Source organism: Myotis myotis, unplaced genomic scaffold (genome assembly GCF_014108235.1).
Source record: "Myotis myotis isolate mMyoMyo1 unplaced genomic scaffold, mMyoMyo1.p scaffold_m19_p_10, whole genome shotgun sequence".
NCBI lineage: Eukaryota > Metazoa > Chordata > Mammalia > Chiroptera > Vespertilionidae > Myotis > Myotis myotis.
The window spans coordinates 12628790-12647891 of NW_023416314.1; the positions used below are offsets into that span (position 1 = coordinate 12628790).

At 38.8% G+C, this 19102-nt stretch overlaps 1 protein-coding gene across 2 annotated transcripts in view; it reads left to right on the forward strand.

Moving 5' to 3' along the window:
• The window catches only part of DDX10 (DEAD-box helicase 10), a 268004-nt gene that overhangs the window by 157084 nt on the left and 91818 nt on the right, over positions 1–19102 (forward strand). For both annotated transcript variants that reach the window (XM_036324521.1, XM_036324520.1), the window contains exons 14-15: positions 13621–13740; positions 16724–16885. In XM_036324521.1, the coding sequence (XP_036180414.1) occupies positions 13621–13740; positions 16724–16885 (282 nt within the window). The remainder of the gene's footprint in view (positions 1–13620; positions 13741–16723; positions 16886–19102) is intronic.

Here is a 19102-nt window from a genome sequence, read left to right on the forward strand (position 1 = left end):
GAACATTTGCCTTGGTAATTATGATGTGTCTTGGTGTGGGTCTTTTTGGGTTCACCTTGTTTGGGACTCTCTGTGCTTGTGTGACTTTTTTCTTCCCCACCTCAGGGAAGTTTTCTGATATTATTTCTTCTAATAGGTTTTCTAATCCTTGTTCATCCTTCTGTTGTTCTGGTACCCCTATTATTCGTATGTTGTTTCGTTTCATGTTGTCCCAAAGCTCCCTTAGGCTCTCCTCCTGTCTTTTCATTTTTTTCTCCAATTGCAGTACGTTTTGGGTGTGTTTTGCTTCCTTGTCTTCTAAATCACTAATTCGGTCCTCCGTTTCTCCTAGTCTACTGTTGATACTTTCAATGGAGTTTTTCATTGCAGCTATATCACTCTTCATTTCTTCTTGGGTCTTACTTAAGTTCTTGATTTTTTCATCTGTTTCTTCTAGCTTCTTCCATATGTTATCGATTTTTTCATCTGTTTCTTCTTGCTTCTTGCTGAGGTTGTCGATTTTTTCCTCCATCCGGTTTATGCACTCTAGGACCCTTATTCTGAATTCTTTTTCTGTCATGTTGCATGCCTCTGTATTACTTAGCTGCTTTTCTGGAGAGTCCTCCTTCTCTTTCCTTTGGGGGTTTCATTGTCTACCCATGTTTGATCTCACTGACATATCTAGACGTTGAGTCGTTCAGTGGCTGCTCCCTTGGTGGCAGTGACTCCTTGGTCTGCGGTTGCTCTTCGGGCGGTTGCGGTAGCAGCTCCTCTTCAGTTGGCAGCAACTCCTCTGGTGGGTGCTGTTTACAGCTGTGGTGGTTCTTCTGGCTGGTGGGGCGAGGTTTCACGTACAGCTGCTGTTCCTCAGCAGAGGGTGTGGTGCTCAGGAGGTTGCTGTTGCTTGGATCTGCTGTGTTGATTTAAAGGCATAAAATACAACACAACAAGGCACCACGTACCAGGCACTATACACAAATATATTCACGACATGAATAACCCCAAATAAAGGTGTCCACCTGAATTAAGAGAATTAGGGGATAAGGAAGAAGGAAGAGAAAAAGAGAAAAGAGAAAAAAGAAAAGAAATTTAGGGACCAAAAAAAGGAGTGCAAAAATGAAATTGGGAAAAAGGAGGGGGGATAGTAAAAGCGAGAAAAGAAAGGAAAAGAAAAAAAAAGAGCGAAAAGAGAGAATGAAGTGGAAGAGGGGAAGAGACTTTTTTATATGAGGAGAATACTCCTATAGAACAGCCATTAATCCCAACAAATTCCAGGAACAGCTCCCTGGAGACGAATGCAAACTAGAAACAACCAATAATATAACGATGAAAATAGAATGGAGAACACTAATCCCAAAATAAAATAAAGAGAAAATAAAATGGCACTTTAAAAAAAAATGGTAAAATGGTAGCAGTAATAATACTGGTTAAAAATAAGAAGGTAGTAATTAAAAGGGTAAAATCAGGTGATGGAAAAAAGAAGAAAAAAAAAAAGAAGAAGAGGAAAAGAAAAAAGAAAAAAAGAAAAAAAATTGGTTTCTTAGTTAAAAGGTGAAAAAAGAAAAAAAAATATTGCAGTAGTGAAGGTCCTTCGGTTCTTCTATTCTTCAGTGTGGCTCACCTTAGACCTGCCAGGTATTCAGGAGAGTGTTAAGTTTCCCTGCGATACACTGTTCCTCTGTGTTGTAAACCACAGTCCTTATTTTAAAGCAAGCCGCATTTGTTTCCCAGACTGCCTTATTTTGTGTTTAGCAAAGAGTCAGTTTGTGGGTCAGCCTCTGGGTGGCAGTGTTCTGGGGTTGGCCTCTGAGGCTACAGGGCCTCTCTTTCCAGTGGAAGTTCACTGCCCAGAGCTGGCTGCGTAAGAGTTACCAGTGCTGTGTTGTTGCTGGGATTTACTTTGAATATTTCTTGCCGCTCCCTTCTGGCCTGCATGGTTTCTGTTGAGAAAACAGCTGACAGTCGTATGGGTACTCCCTTGGAGGTAACTGACTGTCTTTCTCTTGCTGCTTTTAAGATTCTCTCTTTGTCTTTTGCTCTTGGCATTTTAATTATGATGTGTCTTGGTGTGGTCCTCTTTGGATTCCTTTTGTTTGGGGTTCTCTGTGCTTCCTGGACTTGTGAGTCTATTTCTTTCACCAGTAGGGGAAGTTTTCTGTCATTATTTCTTCAAATAGGTTTTCAGTATCTTGCTTGCTACCTTCTTCTGGCACCCCTATAATTCAGATCTTGGTATGCTTGAAGTTGTCCCAGAGGCTCCTTACACTGTCTTCGTATTTTTGGATTCTTTTTTCTTTTTGTTTTTCCGGTTGGATGATTTTTGCTTCTTCATATTTCAAATCTTTGACTTGATTCTTGTGATCCTCTTGTCTGCTGTTGGAACTCCACATAATATCCTTTATTTCAGTCAGTGTATGCTTAATTTCTGTTTGGTCCTTTTTTATAACCTCAAGGGTCTCACTAGATTTCTTGAGGGTCTCCCTACATTTATCGGTGGTCTCACCAGACTTTTTGAGGGTCTTACTAAATTTATTGGTGGTTTCTAGAAAGTTCTTGAAAAACCTTAAAAGTGTGGTTTTGAACTCTATATCCAGTAGTTTGCTTTCCTCCATTTCTGTCATTTGTGACCTGTTGATTTGTCTCTGCATTTTGGCTGCTTCCCTGTGTTGATAGAGTGGCTTTCTGTGCTAGGTGTCCTATAGGGCCCAGTGGCTCAGCCTCTCCAATTACCTGAGGTGGACACTCTTGGTGCACCCCCTTGTGGGCTTTGTGCACAGTCTTGTTGTAGTTAAGCCTTGATTGTTGTAGGTATCACTGGGAGGAATTGACCTCCAGGCCAATTGGCTGTGAGAATCAGCTGTGTCTGCAGTGGGAGAACTTCTGTGCTGGAAACACCCCTCTGGGGCAAGACTTGCTTCAGTGGGGCTTTGGTGCTCACTGAGTCTGTGCCCTGAGTGTGTCCTTTATGGATCTGAGGAGCTACAAGCTGGATTGTCCCACTCTGACCACCAGGCACACTGGCTCCTGGATCTCTAAGGAGGTGGTAGTCTAGCCTCTGCCTGAGGCTACCCAGCAGGAGCTCAGCTGTGAAGCAATGCAGTTGCCGTGGGGCCTTGGGCCAGCTGCAAGTTTGTTAGGTAATTTTCAGATTGCAAAGGGCCAGGCCTTTCATATGCAAAAGCTGGCGCACAGCTTGGGCAGGGCGGGGGTCCCAGGGGATCAACAGGGCGGGGCAAGCAGCTATGGATGTCCTCAGAGGCCCCTCTTCTCAGTACCCCGGCAATCGCTGCAAGCACCTCCGAGAGAAAGCTGCCCTCGAGTTCCGACCGATGCCAGACAGTCCAGTTTCTCCCGTATGAGTCTGGGTCCCCAGATACTTTCCCAGAACTGGAGCTCAGAGCTTGAGACTCCCTACTGATTGAAAAAGACATCTGTGTCCTCAGCCACCAGCCCTCTCCGCGTGTGCCTCCGTACCTCTGTACTTTGCTTCTGCACCGCAGCTCCTCTGAGTCTCGGTATGCTTTTCTCTTTCCTTCTAGTTGTAGAATTTCCACTCAGCCAGCCTTCCTATGGTTCTGGATGATGTCCATTCCATCTTTTATTTGTATTCTTGAAGTGGTTGTGCTAAGCAGCAATCTCTGGTGTTTACCTATGCCACCATCTTGGTTTTCTCCCCGGGCCACAAAGTTTCAATCACACTGTATGTGCGTCCCCACACATGGTATTTTGTGGAAGAGCCACACTCAAGGGGCCAGTTTGCCGACCACTGGCCTAGACAATTTCAGTGAACCAAAGGAAATTTCCTAAAGTATTAAATGAGGAATATGAAATTATCCTTTATATGTTCCAGTAGTGTAAGTGCTCAAAAGGTAGCAGGAACCATCCTATATAATAAAAGGGTAATATGCAAATTTACCCTAACAGCAGAACGACCGGGAACGACCAGTCTCTATGACGTGCACTAACCACCAGGGAGCAGATGCTCAACACAGGACCTGCCCCCTGGTGGTCAGTGTGCTCCCACAGGCGGAGCTCTGTTCAGCCACAGGCTGGGCTGACAGCTTCGAGCTCAGCGGTGGTGGCAGGAGCCTCTCCTGCCTCCTCGGCAGCACTAATGATGTCCGACTGCGGCTTAGGTCCACTCCCCTGTGGGAGTGGGCCTAAGCTGTCAGTTGGACATTGCCCAAGGGCTCCCAGGCTGCCAGAGGGATGTCTGACTGCCAGCTTTGGCCCGATTCCCCAGGGAGCAAGGCCTAAGCCAGCAGGTGGACATCCCCCAAGGGGTCCCAGACTGCAAACTGTGAGAGGGTGCAGGCCGGGCTGATTGAACCACCCGAGTGCACAAATTTTTTTGCAATGGGCCTCTAGTTTAGGATAATAAAAGACAAAGACAATGATGGATTTGGCTGGCCATGAAGTTGGGAATGAGGCTAAAAGTAAGGAAATAAGCAAAGTAAAATACGGCATGGTAGAGAAAAGAAACTTAAATCTTATCTGGACTAATTGGGAGCCAGGAAAGATTTAAAGAGTTAGACTAAAATGCTATAAAGAGGCTTTTTAAAACCAAGGGAAATTTTGTGTTAATTATTGCAAGAAATTGAGGAAAAGAAGACAAATATGTTGGCAAAAACAACATCGGCGTTTGAGAATTTGGTGGGGGGACTCATCTGAAAAATGAGAGAAGGGACAGAGGGAAACAGAATCTGTATTGGAGATCTGAAAGTTATTTTTCCGAAAGCTTTCAGTAGTTAAGGTGGAGGTACACACTCTCAGGTAGAGTTTATTAGGTTAAAAAGCAGTTTCTGGAAAGTATTCCAAGGTAAGCCTGTGGATTCAGACAGTAGGAATCCTGAAGGAGGAGTCTAGCAATCAAAAAACATTGCGTAGAATGGTAGTGCCGTATGATCCTCCATTAAGAGAAGGAAGAAAGTCCAAACATAACTGAGATCACTACATATCTATGTAGTTTTTGGTCTGGGGGAAAAAATGAAATAAGAAATACTCAATTGTCTGTTTTCCCATTAATGTTGACTCATCAAGATGATTTTTAAAAGAATCATGAATATTTCATAATAAATATTTTGTCATTGTTATTTAATATAGTATCCATTGACAAATTTAATCATTTTATATGTTGCAGTTCCAGCTTTATTGAGGAATAATTGACAAATATAATTGTATACATTTAAAGTGTACAATGTAATGTTTTTGTGTACATATACAATGTGAAATGATTGCTATACTAAGATCAAGATAACACATCTGTCACCTCACAGTTAACTCCTTTTTTGGTGCGATAAGAATGATTAAATCTACTCTCAGCAACTTTCATAATACAGTATTATTAACGATACTCACTATACTGTACATACATTAGAACTTCAGAATTTACTCATGATTGATAGTTTGTACCCTTCTTCCCAGCCCCTGGCAATACCATTTTGTTTCTATGAAGGGGGCCTTTTTTTTTTTTTTTTTTTTTTTTTTGGCCTTTAAAGATTCCACAATAAGTGATGATATACAGTCTTTGTCTTTTCTGCCTGACTTATGTCACATAACATAATGCCTTCCAGGTTTATCCATGTTTTTGCAAATGTCAGGATTTCCTTTTTCTCATTGCTGAGTAATATTCCATTGTTGTTCGTATACCACATTTTCCTGATCCATTCATCCTTTGACACTTAGGTTGTTTGCCTATCTTGACTATTTTAAATAGTGCTGCAGTGAGCATGGGAGTGCAGATATCTATCCCTCTCAGATACTAATTTTGTTTCCTTCAAATATATATCAGGAGTAGGATTACTAGGTCTATGGTAGCTTCTATTCTTATTTTATTTTTTTTAATTAATTTTAGAGAGAGAGGAAAGGACAGGGACAGAGAGAGAAACATGGATATATGTGAGAGAAACATCAATATCAGCTGCCTTCTGCACACCCCCTACTGGGGATTGAGCCCACAACCTGGGCATGTGCCCTCACCAGGAATCCAACCATCAACCTTTCTGTGCACAGAATGATGCCCAACCAACCGAGCCACACTGGGCAGAACGTGGTAGCTTCTGCTTTTAAAGTTGTGGTGTTTTTTTTTAAATTGATTTCAGAGTGGACGGGAGAGGGAGAGAGAGATAGAAACATCAGTCGTGAGAGAGAATCATCAATCGGCTGCCTCCTGCAAGCCCCCTACTGGGGAATGAACCTGCAACCCAGGCATGTGCCCTTGACTGGAACCGAACCTGGGACCTTTCAGTCCACAGGCCGACACTCTGTCCACTGAGCCAAACTAGCTAGGGCGGTAGCTTCTATTTTTAATTTTTTGAGGAACCTCATACTGTTTTCCACTGTGGCTAAACCAATTTACATTCCACAACAGTGTACATTCTTTTTCCTCCACAGCCTTGCCAACATTTACCTCTTGTCTTTTTGGTTATATGTATCCTAACAGGTGTGAAGTGATATCTCACTGGTTTTTATTTCATTTCCCAGATGATTAAAACTCCTAAAAGAAACATAGAGAAAAAGTTACTTGATTTTGGTCCTGACAATGATCGTTTGGCTATAACACCAAAAGCACAAGCAACAAGAGCTGAAATAAACAACGTGACTAGATTAGAGTAAAAAACAAATTAAAAAGGCAACCTATGAAATGGGAAAAAATATTTTCCAATGATATATCTGATAAGGGATTAATATCTGAAATCTGTCAGGAGCTCATATAACTCAAAAGCAAAGAGACAATCTGGTTTTAAAAATGGGCAAAAAAACTGAATAGACATTTTTCCCCTCCAAAAAGACATACAAATGGCCATTATTGTACATGAAAGTTGCTCAATATTACTACTCATTATTTCTCAAGCAAAGATTTTGTAGATGGCTTTAAAATAAAATGTCAACTAGTGCATCCTTAATTTAAATTGTAAAATTAGAATGACAGAAGAAATATGCTTTTATAGCAGGTGACTTTCCTTTTTTTTTTTTATTAAAGAAATCCCACCATGGGTAAGGTTTGGTTACTTAGGCAATGGAAATACCTAAAGTTAAGTACTTTTAGGCAACAGTGTTTATAAATGCTAGGAAATGCCCTTATCTTTAACGCAGAGATGGGGAACATCTGGCCAGCGGGCCCTATACTGCCCACGAAATCATTTGGTCTGGCCCTGCCAAGGCATTAGGAGTGAGTTATGTAAATGTTAGACCAAATATAGCAGGTTAATTTTTAAGTTGATAGTTTTGTATGGCCCATGAACAATGTTATAAATATCCAAATGGCCCCTGGCAGAAAAAAGGTTCCCCACCCCTGCTTAACATAAGGGTTTAAGGTATAATAGGTAATTTCTAAAGTCTCCACCAGAGTTGATAGTTCTTTATTTTGTGGATTTCCTTCAGTTTTGGATACAGTTGGTATTAGAAACTTTTAATTATTCAGTGATACATATGGGAGCTACTTTAAGGAAGCATAAAAATATGATTTCTTTAGAGTATCTTTTCCTTTAATTCTAAATTTCATTTACTTAAGCTTTCTTTTCTTTCCTTTCCTTTCCTTTCCTTTCCTTTCCTTTCCTTTTCTTTTCTTTTCTTTTTTTCTTTTCTCTTTCTTTTCCTTTCTTTTCCCTTTCCTTTCCTTTCCTTTCCTTTTTCCTTTTTCCTTTTTCCTTTTCCTTTTTCCCTTTTTCCTTTGCAGTATGATACTCCTTCCTGCCCCTGGATATCTAGTAGTAATACTTACATTAAGTAGGTTTTCTTAATTACTAGAGGCCTGGTGCACGAATTTGTACACAGTGGGGTCCCTTGGCCTGGCCTGCAGGATCAGGCCAAAACTGGCTCTCTGACATCCCCTGAGGAGTCCTGTATTGCAAGAGGGTGCAGGCCAAGCCAAGGGACCCCACTGGGGAGGGATGTGGGAGGTTGGCCAGCCCAGGAGGGACCATGGGAGGGCTCCAGGGCATTCCTGGCCTGTCTCGCTCAGTCCCGATCGGCCAGAGCCCAGCAGCAAGCTAACCTACCCGCCAACTGTCTGCCCCTTGGTGGTCAGTGCACATTATAGTGAGCAGTTGAGCAGCCTTAGCATATCATTAGCATATTATGCTCTGATTGGTTGAACAGATGACTGGATGACCGGACACTTAGCATATTAGGCTTTTATTATATGGAATATTTTGAATCTTGTAGCCAATTTTAACTATATCATGATTCTTCTGATCAGAGCCATTATTGTTTCTGCAATGGTGGTTGTTCTTTATCTTTCAAGTTTTATCAGTTTTGTATTTTTTGATACTTTCCTTTTAGCATTTTATTTTGAAGTCTAGCATACATGTTGTGGAAGAAGTGCAAATAGAAATGGAAATTGGATTTTGATGTTTTACATCTTGTCAGAAAATCTTTCATGATACTTTCTGGCTGCTGCAAATTTCATTTTTATAGCAATAACATAAAGTCTTATAGTCAAAACAGAATTCTTTCCTAACAATGGAATACCTTATATTTTTTGTGATTTAATGAATAGAAATTTAAAATTATTAATGAGTACTTTCTCCTTTGTCCAAGAGCCAGTGTTGAAACTTTTAAGTAAAATCTGCATGTTAAGGAGTTAAATTCATTTTTAAAAAGTCTTTTAGCCCAGCCAAGTGTGGCTCAGTGATTGAGCGTCGATCCATGAACCAGGAGGTTAGGTCATATGCCTAGGTTGCTGGCTTGATCCCTAGTTGGGGGTGTGCAAGAGGCAGCTGATAAATAATTCTCTCTCATCATTGATGTTTCTCTCTCTCTCTCCCTCTCCCTTCCTCTCTCTGAAATTAGTAAAAACATATTTTTGAAAAAGTATTTTAGTTAGAAAAGTATATTAAGGTATGCCACAAACCCAGAAAATTTCATTACTTAAAAAATGTATTACATAATTAAAAATATATGCTTGCCAAAGAAACCCAACAATTTTATTCCATATGGCAAAGTTTAAATATAAATGATGAAGTGGGAGAAAGTATTAATGCATCTTTAACAAATGAAGAGATTCCCCCAAATTAATAAATAAATGCTAGGAAGCATTAAAAATACTGGCAAACAATATATACAGTGTACAAGAAGATGTGCCTTTGTACAAATGCAAATTAAGACTTCCCTGAGATGATATTTCTTCACCTAGTTGACTGGCAAATATAAAGCCTAATAACATACTTTATTTAAATAGATGTGGAGAATCAGTTCCTCTCATTTTTTGGCGAGTGTATAAATTTGTATAACTTCTCTGGACGCTTATTTTGAAATTTAAATGTACATACTTTGAGGGCTTTAACTTTAGAAATTTACCCTAGATATATAAATGCACACATATATGAAGGTTTATATACAAGACTTTTTGTTTTGTTAATTCTTACCTGAGGATTTTTTCCATTGATTTTTTAAGAGAGAGTGGAAGGGCGGGAGAGACAGAAAGAGAGAGAGAGAGAGAGAGAGAGAGAGAGAGAGAGAGAGAGAGAGAGAGAGATATCAATTGGTTGCTTCCTGCACTTGCCCCGATTAGGGTTTGGAATTGAGCCTGCAACTGAGGAATGCCCTTGACTGGAATCGAACCTGGGACCCTTTGGTCCGAAGGCCAATGCTCTATCAACTGAGCAAACCAGCCAGGCTACAAGGCTCTTTCATGAGTTCTTGGTGTCCTTCATATACTAGTATACTTGCGTTGGGAAGGATGTCTCTGGAAGGATGCAGAAAAGGCTACTAGCAATGCTTGCTTCTTGGGATGTAACCTGGGGTGGCTTAAGAGGACACAAATGACAGGGTTGTGTTTTTTTAATATCCTTTATAAAATAAATGAGTGTGTATTACCTGCTAAAATTAACATTCAAAAGGATGACATAGAGCTAAGACTCTGTTGTGAGCCATATGTGAAACATGCCGTCACTGTACATACAGAAGGTATTTTACACCATTGATGGCCAACAGTGCAGCTGTGTTGAGTTGTTTGCTGCTCAGTTCAACATCTGTCCCTCAAAAGGTAGTGTTCCTGACTTCCTCTCCTTACCGTAACTTAGCTAGGGCGAGCATCTGTTACATAGATTTAGTCATCCTGTGCATTTTTTTCTGAGCACTACTGTATTTGTGATTAAATATATTTTCCAATGGTTTAATGTCCCCCTCCCCTCACCCCCACAACTGATAGGGTTAGGCTCAATGAGGATTGGGAGTCCACCTGGCTTTTTCACTGCTGGGGCCCCAGTAGGTGCCATGATGTGTCTTGTTTTTTGATGACATATTTGAGTGAAGAATAATTCTAGAATATCAGAACAACGCCATGCCTATCAGGAAAAATATGACAGAATCTTTTCATACATGTTGCCATTTTTAGTCCTTTTTTCAGTGGCTTCTTCCCTTAAACAAGCAAAATTTGACCTTTTTTTCTTTGGGAGCAGGGGTGGGACATAGGGGAGGAGGTCACAGATCCCATTTAGAAACCATGATAAATCATAAAAAATGCAAAGACACAAATACTCCCAAATTTTGTTACATAATTTCAGTGGCTTCATGGATTTCCCTTAAGCTCTTCCAGTAGGCCTGCATCACTCCGAGCTTTCACTCTGCAGGATTGTTTTTCTGACTGACTTGTACATACTCTGTTCTAACAGTTTTTGGTATCTTTGCTTTGTGACTTTTTCTCTTGTTCCTGAGCCTGGGCTTTTATATTTTATTACAAATAATTTTAAACATATAGAAAAGTTGAAAAAAAAATGTGTGCTTTTGGACACTAGAATACCAACCACTCATATTTTATAATTAACCTTTTACTATTTTACCTTTAATATGCAATTCTCCATCTATTCATCCGTCACTCTTTTTTATTTAATGCATTTCAGAGTAAGTTTCCAGTATCACTACATTTTCTCCCATATAATTCAGCTTGCCTAGTTCTAACTAAAGTTCAGTTTTTGCTTACAGGATTCTTTTGAGGTAGAAATTTACAAACAGTGAAATGCATTAATCTTAAATGTAACATTTGATGAGTTCTGATAAATGTAGAGATCCATGTAACGCAAACTCCTGTCAACACATAGAGCGTTACTGTCCCTCCAGATAGAAAATCTGCTCCTGATAATCCCCATTGTGTTTTGTTTTTCAGTGATTATAACTTACTCCTGTTTAATTGTCATTTGAGACTCTCAGTTTGCGGTTTCATTGGCATTCTCTCTATCATTAATTGAGGTCTAATGACAGAGTATCAGCCAGGCAGATATTGTATGGTTAGGATGGACCAAACCATAAAATCAAGAAAATCCAGTAGGAGTCAGTAACATTGTCTTCACCCCTGGTGGTCAAGTTGGTGGTGTTCTTTGATAAGTGTTTGTGGGGAGAAAGTTGTAGGAGTAATGATTGGGAGTAAGTGTGTGTGTGTGTGTGGGGGCGGGGGGGGGAAGGGGAGTATTCGTGCCCTGTTTTGTAAGATGTCCTATTGGTAGCAACTTATTTCAGTTGACAACTTCCTTCCACCCTATTCCCTTTTTAATTTAGGAGTTTTACCACCACAGTTTATTCATACTCTCAGAAGCCAAATAAGGAAATGAGGATTGCACTATTTCATGAGGGAGAGTAATAGTGATGTATCATAGAGCATGGTATGGGGAGGGGTTTTTGGGGGAGAGACACATCAATTTAGGGCCTTATTTCATCAGATGTTAACATTCATGCAGTCATGGACCCCCTGAGGAGTGGCAGAGATGGGGTATTCCATGGTGAGAAGAAATCTAAAAGCAAACAATCTCTGTAGAAGTCCTGTCAGATGTAGGTATAGAGTTTGTAGCATATTGATGTCTCTGTCTGATGTAATAAAAATTAGTTACTTAGGAGATTAATCTTTTCATAAACATTTTATGGATTTGAAATTCTAGCAGATTCTTAAGTGCTCTGATACTATAGTTTGCATGTACTAAGAACAAGAAATATAAAAGTAGTGTTAGTAATACCTACATAATAGAACCATCAGTGCCAAAATTTTCCTGTACTTAAGTCATAATGTTATTGCAGATGTTCTAGCTGATTTTCATAATAGCTATTATCATTATCTAGAAATATAATTTATTAACAACTTGTCAGAAGCCTATTTTAGTAAATTTGTTGCTTTTTATTTTATGGTGTTATGTTTTTAAGCATTTTTGTATTCATCAGCAATAATATTTTTGTTGAATGAATTGTTTTTTGTGTGCATATTTATTACCATAAAGTAACAGTTGTAATTGATGTACATCTTGAAGCTTCTGATAATTCTTGTGTCCTAGATCAATCAGTCCTGTTCTAACTAGTCCTGTGGTACAAAATTTAAAAAAAAAACCCACAATCGACTAGGAAGCTCAAAGTTTGGGATTTTGCAAATTAAGTGTCTATACAGTTGGTACAATTTCTTTAGGTGGCATGGAATCAATATATAATAGTGGTATTTGAGGTTTATGTAACACATATTTTATATGTTTACATTTATTATTAAACTCTCCCAGCACCCTGTGTGATAGGTACTATTATTATCCTCAAGCCAAGAGGTTAAGTAACTTGCTCCTAAATGGTAAAGCTTGAATTCAAATCTATTTTCTAAACGACACCATTTTCCTAACTTCTACCATTCTGACTACTTGTCTAATGGAGGCTTCCTTAGATTAGTTTACTAAGCATCACCACTGGTATTACTGGCTTTGATTTAAGAAAAATAATCCAAATTCTTCTCAAAGGAGTTATTTTTTGTCACTCATTGAAGTAGGCTATGGTATGATCTGTAACTTCCTATCTCAGTTCACTCAGCATTCGCTTGCATAGGTAAGCTGTGGCTTCGTACTTTTAATATCTTGCTCTAGTGGTTTTAGGTCACAGTTTTCTTAACCTTCCTAATGCCGCGACCCTTTAATACAGTTCCTCATGTTGTGGTGACCCCCAACCATAAAATTATTTTCGTTGCTACTTCATAACTTTAATTTTGCTACTGTTATGAATCGTAATGTAAATATCTGATATGCAGGATATATTTTCATTGTTTGCGACCCACAGGTTGAGAACCGCTGTAGGTCATCAGCTAGGTGCTGATCATTGTATCTCTGTTAAAGTCCTCTTATTCCTTCTCACCTTTGGTGCCAGCTTAGTTTTCATAGGGTGTTTTCCCTTGTTCATCTAGGAAAGTACTGTAATGGCAGGAAGAATGTTGAGTGGCCATGTATTGCAGCCATCTTGCTTCCCAACTAAACATTTCTCTAGCCTAAAAGTTTAAGTTTGCACTTGGAAATTAGATGTATTTTTAAAATGTGCTCAATTTTTTTAGCTGGAAGATAGCTTTATTTATCTTACATGTCCATTTATCACATTATTATGTAGTTCCATTACCAGGGTAACATAGTTTTAGTAATAGAATAAATTTTAGAAGTTATGTCTAACTTCCATTTATTTACACTTAATCCCCTTTAGCATTAGGCGGGGGGGGGGGGGGGGCATGTGTCCTTAGTTAATAAGCCTAATGACTTTATTTCTGGACATCGTTTTTGGTGCTTCTCATTAGCCATTGAGCAGTAAATGTACTCAGTTTTGGAAAGTGTATTTATTGCCAGACAGAGTTAAATTGTTAATATAAAGCAGCATTTACTTAATCATCTGTTGTTGTTTTTTTATATTCTCACACAGAAGAAAGAATCTTCTAAATCCAGTGTCAAGAAAAAAGTGACCAAAGTCGCAGAAGCAAAAAAAGTAATGAAGAGAAATTTTAAAGTGAATAAGAAAATAACGTTTACTGACGAAGGGGAGGTAAGATTCTTAAATGCTTCATTTCTGAGGTACAGCAGGTCCTCAAATGTGTCCTTTTATTACAATGTTGATGAGATGATGTAGCAGCTTAACTCTTGTTCATAAGCCAATTGGTTTCATCATCGGTCCATTTACTTGACATCCCAGAAACCAGTGAGGGTGTTAAGTGAGGACTGTATGTTCCAACTCATAAAGAGTAACTGCCCTGCTAACTGCCGCTCACTAATGAGAAAATGTTTCTCTAAAATAGGATAGGCAGTTCCCTTCACTGTTACCAAAGGAATTCCATCAACTCTACACCTGGAAGCAAGAACATTTTATTGACAGTAGACTGAGATACTTCTTGGTGATAACAACAGAGTTAGTTTTGAGCTTCCTAAATTCTGCTTGTATAGATCAGATTTTCTTGTCATGGTATCCATCAACATGTTCTGTGGGGACAAGCACAAGTAGTAGCACAGCTACTTGCCACAACTCTGTTTGCTGGACTCTCAAAGAAACTCTGCTGTGCAGTTTCTCAGTTTTAGATGTTGTGTTGGCATGTTTCTTACTTGTTGGCCTGCTAATGGGGCGGATTTCTCTGCTTTAAAATAATCTCAGACACATGGGTGCCTGGCTTTCCTCTCATCATTACCTTGGTCTGAGTGTATATATACCCATAGCTTAGGGGAGGGTTATCACTCACAGATTGCTCATGAAGGGTCACTCTATTACAAATGAATACTATCTTTGTTGCTAAAGAAGAAGGATATCTGGAAAGTCGAGTGACTACCTAAGGAGTAATGGCTAGAAGTTCGTAGTGATTGCAGGCTCTTCTGAATATTATTTCTTGGTTTCACTCACCAGCCTACAGGTTTCCTTGTTCATCCTAACACAGCACACAGCACACAGCACTCCACACTTACATAATCTCATTTTTCTTGCCTTGTCTTTTTGTTCTTTTTCCCATAGCACTTACTGTGTAATTCATTCTGTATTTATTTGGTGGTGGTTCGTTTCTTCCACTGTGGAAGGTATTTGTTGACTTTCTCACTACTCTGTCCTCAGCGCTTAGAACAGTGTTTAACATATAGTAAGCCCTCAAAAAAGTTTGTTGGATGAGTGAATCATTGATACCCCAATAAAATAACAGTTTTTTATACCAACTGTAATATATCACATCAGCTATTTCATCATTATTAATATAAGTGATGCCTAAGCAGTCTATGTCGAGTAACATATATTTTCTTTTAATTTTGAAGTTAAGAAAGATTTGGGTGTTTGGGTGGGGGGCGGGAATCTTATTTCAGAAGCCTGGGTTTGCACTAATAATATGGAGTGAAATGGTGTATGAATCATATGAAAACTAACAAAATGAAGTGCAGTTCAAAGTTGTTGGTAGTTGCAGAGGAAGCCTGTATAATTGATAAGTAATGAAATCTTATCATTATGAAATTACTAAAAAGAGGTCAGCACCGGAGAAGCAGGCCAAGCCATACTGTAGTTGTATGACATCAGATGCTTAGGGTAAACAGGATTAGTGCTGCTAGCATAAAGAGGTTCCTTACTGTGTTAATAAGTAACTGCACAGATTATACCAATTGGCTCTAAGGTGGATGTAAATCTTTAACTATAAAATTTCATTGTAAACATTGATAGGAGCTCTGTGTAGCTGTGAACCACATTGAAAATTCTGACCTAAAACTCCGAAAGAAATGCTGCTATTGGTGCAAACCACAGAGGGATGGACTTTTTTCACTCTGACAAAAAAAGGGGAAGAGCAGTGGATGGCATTCTTACTGCCATAGCTGATTTCTCTTCACTGCTTCTTCATTCAGTGTTAGTAACTGCTAGCATGGCTGCTCATGCAGTACATTTGTGACCTCATTTGTTGCCAAAGGTTGAGACTGTAGGAATCTCATCTTGAAGAATGACTGGTGGCGATAAGAGGGAGAGGCGACTTAATACCTGTGACCTGTGTGCCTACAACTTCCACTTGCCTGCCAGTTAATTAGCAGTCTTTAAAAAACAATTGCAGCTATTTAAATCCTCTGGTAACAATAGTAGGTAAAATAAAAGAATCATTCTTTGTCTAAATTGTCTAGAATTTTGCAGTGTTAGGCCTGGAATATTGTTGAGTCAAACCTTATTTTTCAGACAAGGACACAGATGCCCAGAGATTAAGTGATTTATTCAGGATTGTACAGCGGGCTAAGTGAGAAAGGCCTCCCAACTCCCAGGCCTCCCAACTCCCAGATCAGTGCTCTGACTTTTATGTCACCTTGTTCCTAGCCATACACTGTATGTGTAAAGTCATGCAGATCTGAGCAGCCTGTGAAACCAGACTAATTTTCTCCTTTTCACTTAGTTATTTCAGTCTTTATGTGTGGTACCAGCTGATATGTGATCCATTGATCAATTTTGAGCAACTAAAGTGTGCCAGATACTGTGTTGGGCTCTGAGAATACATGAACAAGACATGTAACTGTCCTCAAGGAGATAAATTCTAGTGAGAAAACCAGGAAAATAAAGCAACCCAGTACAGTGAGAGAGGTGTTGGAGGGGCCCTGGTGCTGGTGGGAGGGGGCTCTCAGGCAGTCTGGGTGTGGCCCATGCACATTCAGAGCCAAATCAGTGGACTAATGCAGCAGTTGCCAACCGGTGGTCCACGAGGTCCGAAAGGTTGGCGACCGCTGGACTAGAGCATACTGAGAACACTGCTTGAAATGACCTGAGGTGACTACTACTCCTCCACATTAATTTATGAAATTTTCCTTCAGTCTTGCCCTCATTGGGTTATGGTGGCATTGTTTTCTCCCAATTGGGACAGTCTTCTGTGGCTTGCTCACTTTAATGATAAAGTTTGTTAGAAAGTTTAAAACATATAGGTAGTAAGGCAGAGAGTGTGCATATGCACTGGTTCAAAATCCTTATACAAAGGGAAATGGTTTTTTGCTGACGCGCCCTGTCCCCTGACCCATACTGAATCTTTTCCTGTCTGCAGTTGGTTCAGCAGTGGCCACAAGTGCAGAAGTCTGTCTCGAAGGATACTGAGGAAGAGGACGACACTGGTGGTATCAATTTGGATAAAGCAAAGGAAAGGCTTCAAGAAGAGGACAAATTTGACAAAGAAGAATATAGAAAGAAAATTAAGGCAAAGCATCGGGTAAGCTTTTTCCATTATGAATTAACACCGAGAGAAATTTAATATGTCCCTATACATATCTAAATATTCATTACATATTCATTAATAATCATATCACTGTATTGTTTTCTCTAACTTCTTTTTTGGTGGCTATTTTGTCCTTTTATCTATTTCTTCTTTCGATTGGTAGAGGCTCTGTATACTGCCTGGTTTCTGGGAGTGTCACCAGATATGCTTTTTTTAAAATTAAAGTTTTAATTTTGGGATAATTGCAGTTGCATATGTAGTCATTAGAAGTACAGCAGAGAGATCCCATGGGCTCCATTGCTATAGTTTGTCACTTCAGGAATGTTGCATAAGTGAAACTAGGTAGTATGCACCCTTTTGGGATTGTCTTTTTTCACTCAGGTAATTCTCTGTCAATTCATCCAAGTCACTGTGGGAATTAGTACTTCATTCTTTCTATTACTGAGGAGAGTTCCATGTTATGGATGTACCACAATGTGTTTCACCACTCACCCACTTGAGCAACATTAGTGTTGTGTTAGGCTTCAACTTAATGGTTACATTTCCCCCCCATTGCAGTGACTTGGTAATGCATATAAAATTAAACTTACTATATTTAAAAAAAGGAAACCTTGTAAGAGGGAGTGCTTCTATATAAGCACATGCCTCGTTGACTTTAAACTTGGCAGTTTTTTCTTATCCTTGAAATGGGTTATTCCATTCTGATTACTCATGATGTTGCTGTCCTTTCACACCACTTAATTTCCATTTTGCCACACAAATGAGTCAATTAATGAAATAAATAGAAATTTACATTTTTAAAGAAGTTTCTGCAGCATACTCCTGAGATAGTGCATGATGTCAGGGGAATACAACATCATAACCAAGAACCACTGTTATAATATTAAGTTTTGTATTAAAGAACAGTCAAGTCTTTTGATGAGGCCTTTATTAACTGTATCCTGAGCGGGGTTCTTATACTTTTTGACTCCTATTTGACCTTGTAACCATTTAATTGCCCCGGAGAAATTTGTTTTAAAAGAGCAGCAGTTCTCATTTCCTTCAGGTTTGATGCAGCTTTACAGTAGCATTTGATGAATAGGAAAAAGTAGATATTGCAGTTAGCTTCAGGGATAGAAATGAACTGTGAGAAAAACATTTCAGAAATAACACTAATGAACCTGAAATGTACTGGTTGCTGTTGCTGGATATTTATGTTATTGAGAGAACTAAACATTTCCTGCATTGCTGCTTATAGGATAGTACTTTACATGGAAATTTGGCATTAATATTTGTTACTAAAATTTTTAATATTACTGAGAGTGTCAGTATGTTATGTTATGTTTCATCACATGGTCTACTTTGAACATTTGTCTAGGGGAAGATTGGGCATAAGAACATTTTATACTTTATTTTTAAATTGTAGCCAGCAGTAAAAGAAATATGAAGGCCCCCCCCCCTTTTTTTTAAACAAATCAAAGGTTATTTTATATAAAATATGTATATTTTACACAAAGTGATCATGGCATGCCTTCCATATTGGAGGTTGAAAATATGTTGCCTGAAAAAAGTACAAGGGAATAACTATAAAGTAGTCTTCTCTATATTCAATTTTTAAATTTTTTTAAATTTTTATTTTTTATTGATTTTAGAGAGAGAAAGAGAGGGAGAGTGGATGAGAGGGAGGGAGGGGTGAAGAGAGAGATAGAGAGCTAGAGAGAGTGTGTGTCTAACCTCAATTTGTTGTTTATGCATTCATTGGTTGATTCTTCTGTGTGCCTTGATCAGGGATTAAACCCACAACCTTGGAGTATCAGGACGACGCTCTAACCAGTGGAGCTACCTGGCCAGGGCCTCTATATTGAATTTTAATGAAATGCTTCTTGACACAAATACGATTAATTTCTTGGTATTATTTTATCAGTAAAGTTATTTACCCATATGTAAGTATTTGCTTATTGGTTACTAACTTTTACTTCAAAAACTAAATATAATAATACCACACACATTAATTTTTAATTATTATCTTAATTTCTCTAACTGAACACGATATTGGTTTTGAATTTGTAATTTTTTCCTAATTAAGTATATTACTAAAATGGCAATTCTTAGTTCTTCTAGCATAAAATTTTACCTTGGGCAAATGTAATTATATTTCCCTTAAAGCTATCACTTCTAATTTGTTTTTTTGAACGTATATGGAGAAAAATTGTATGTCCCTAAAGAATACTT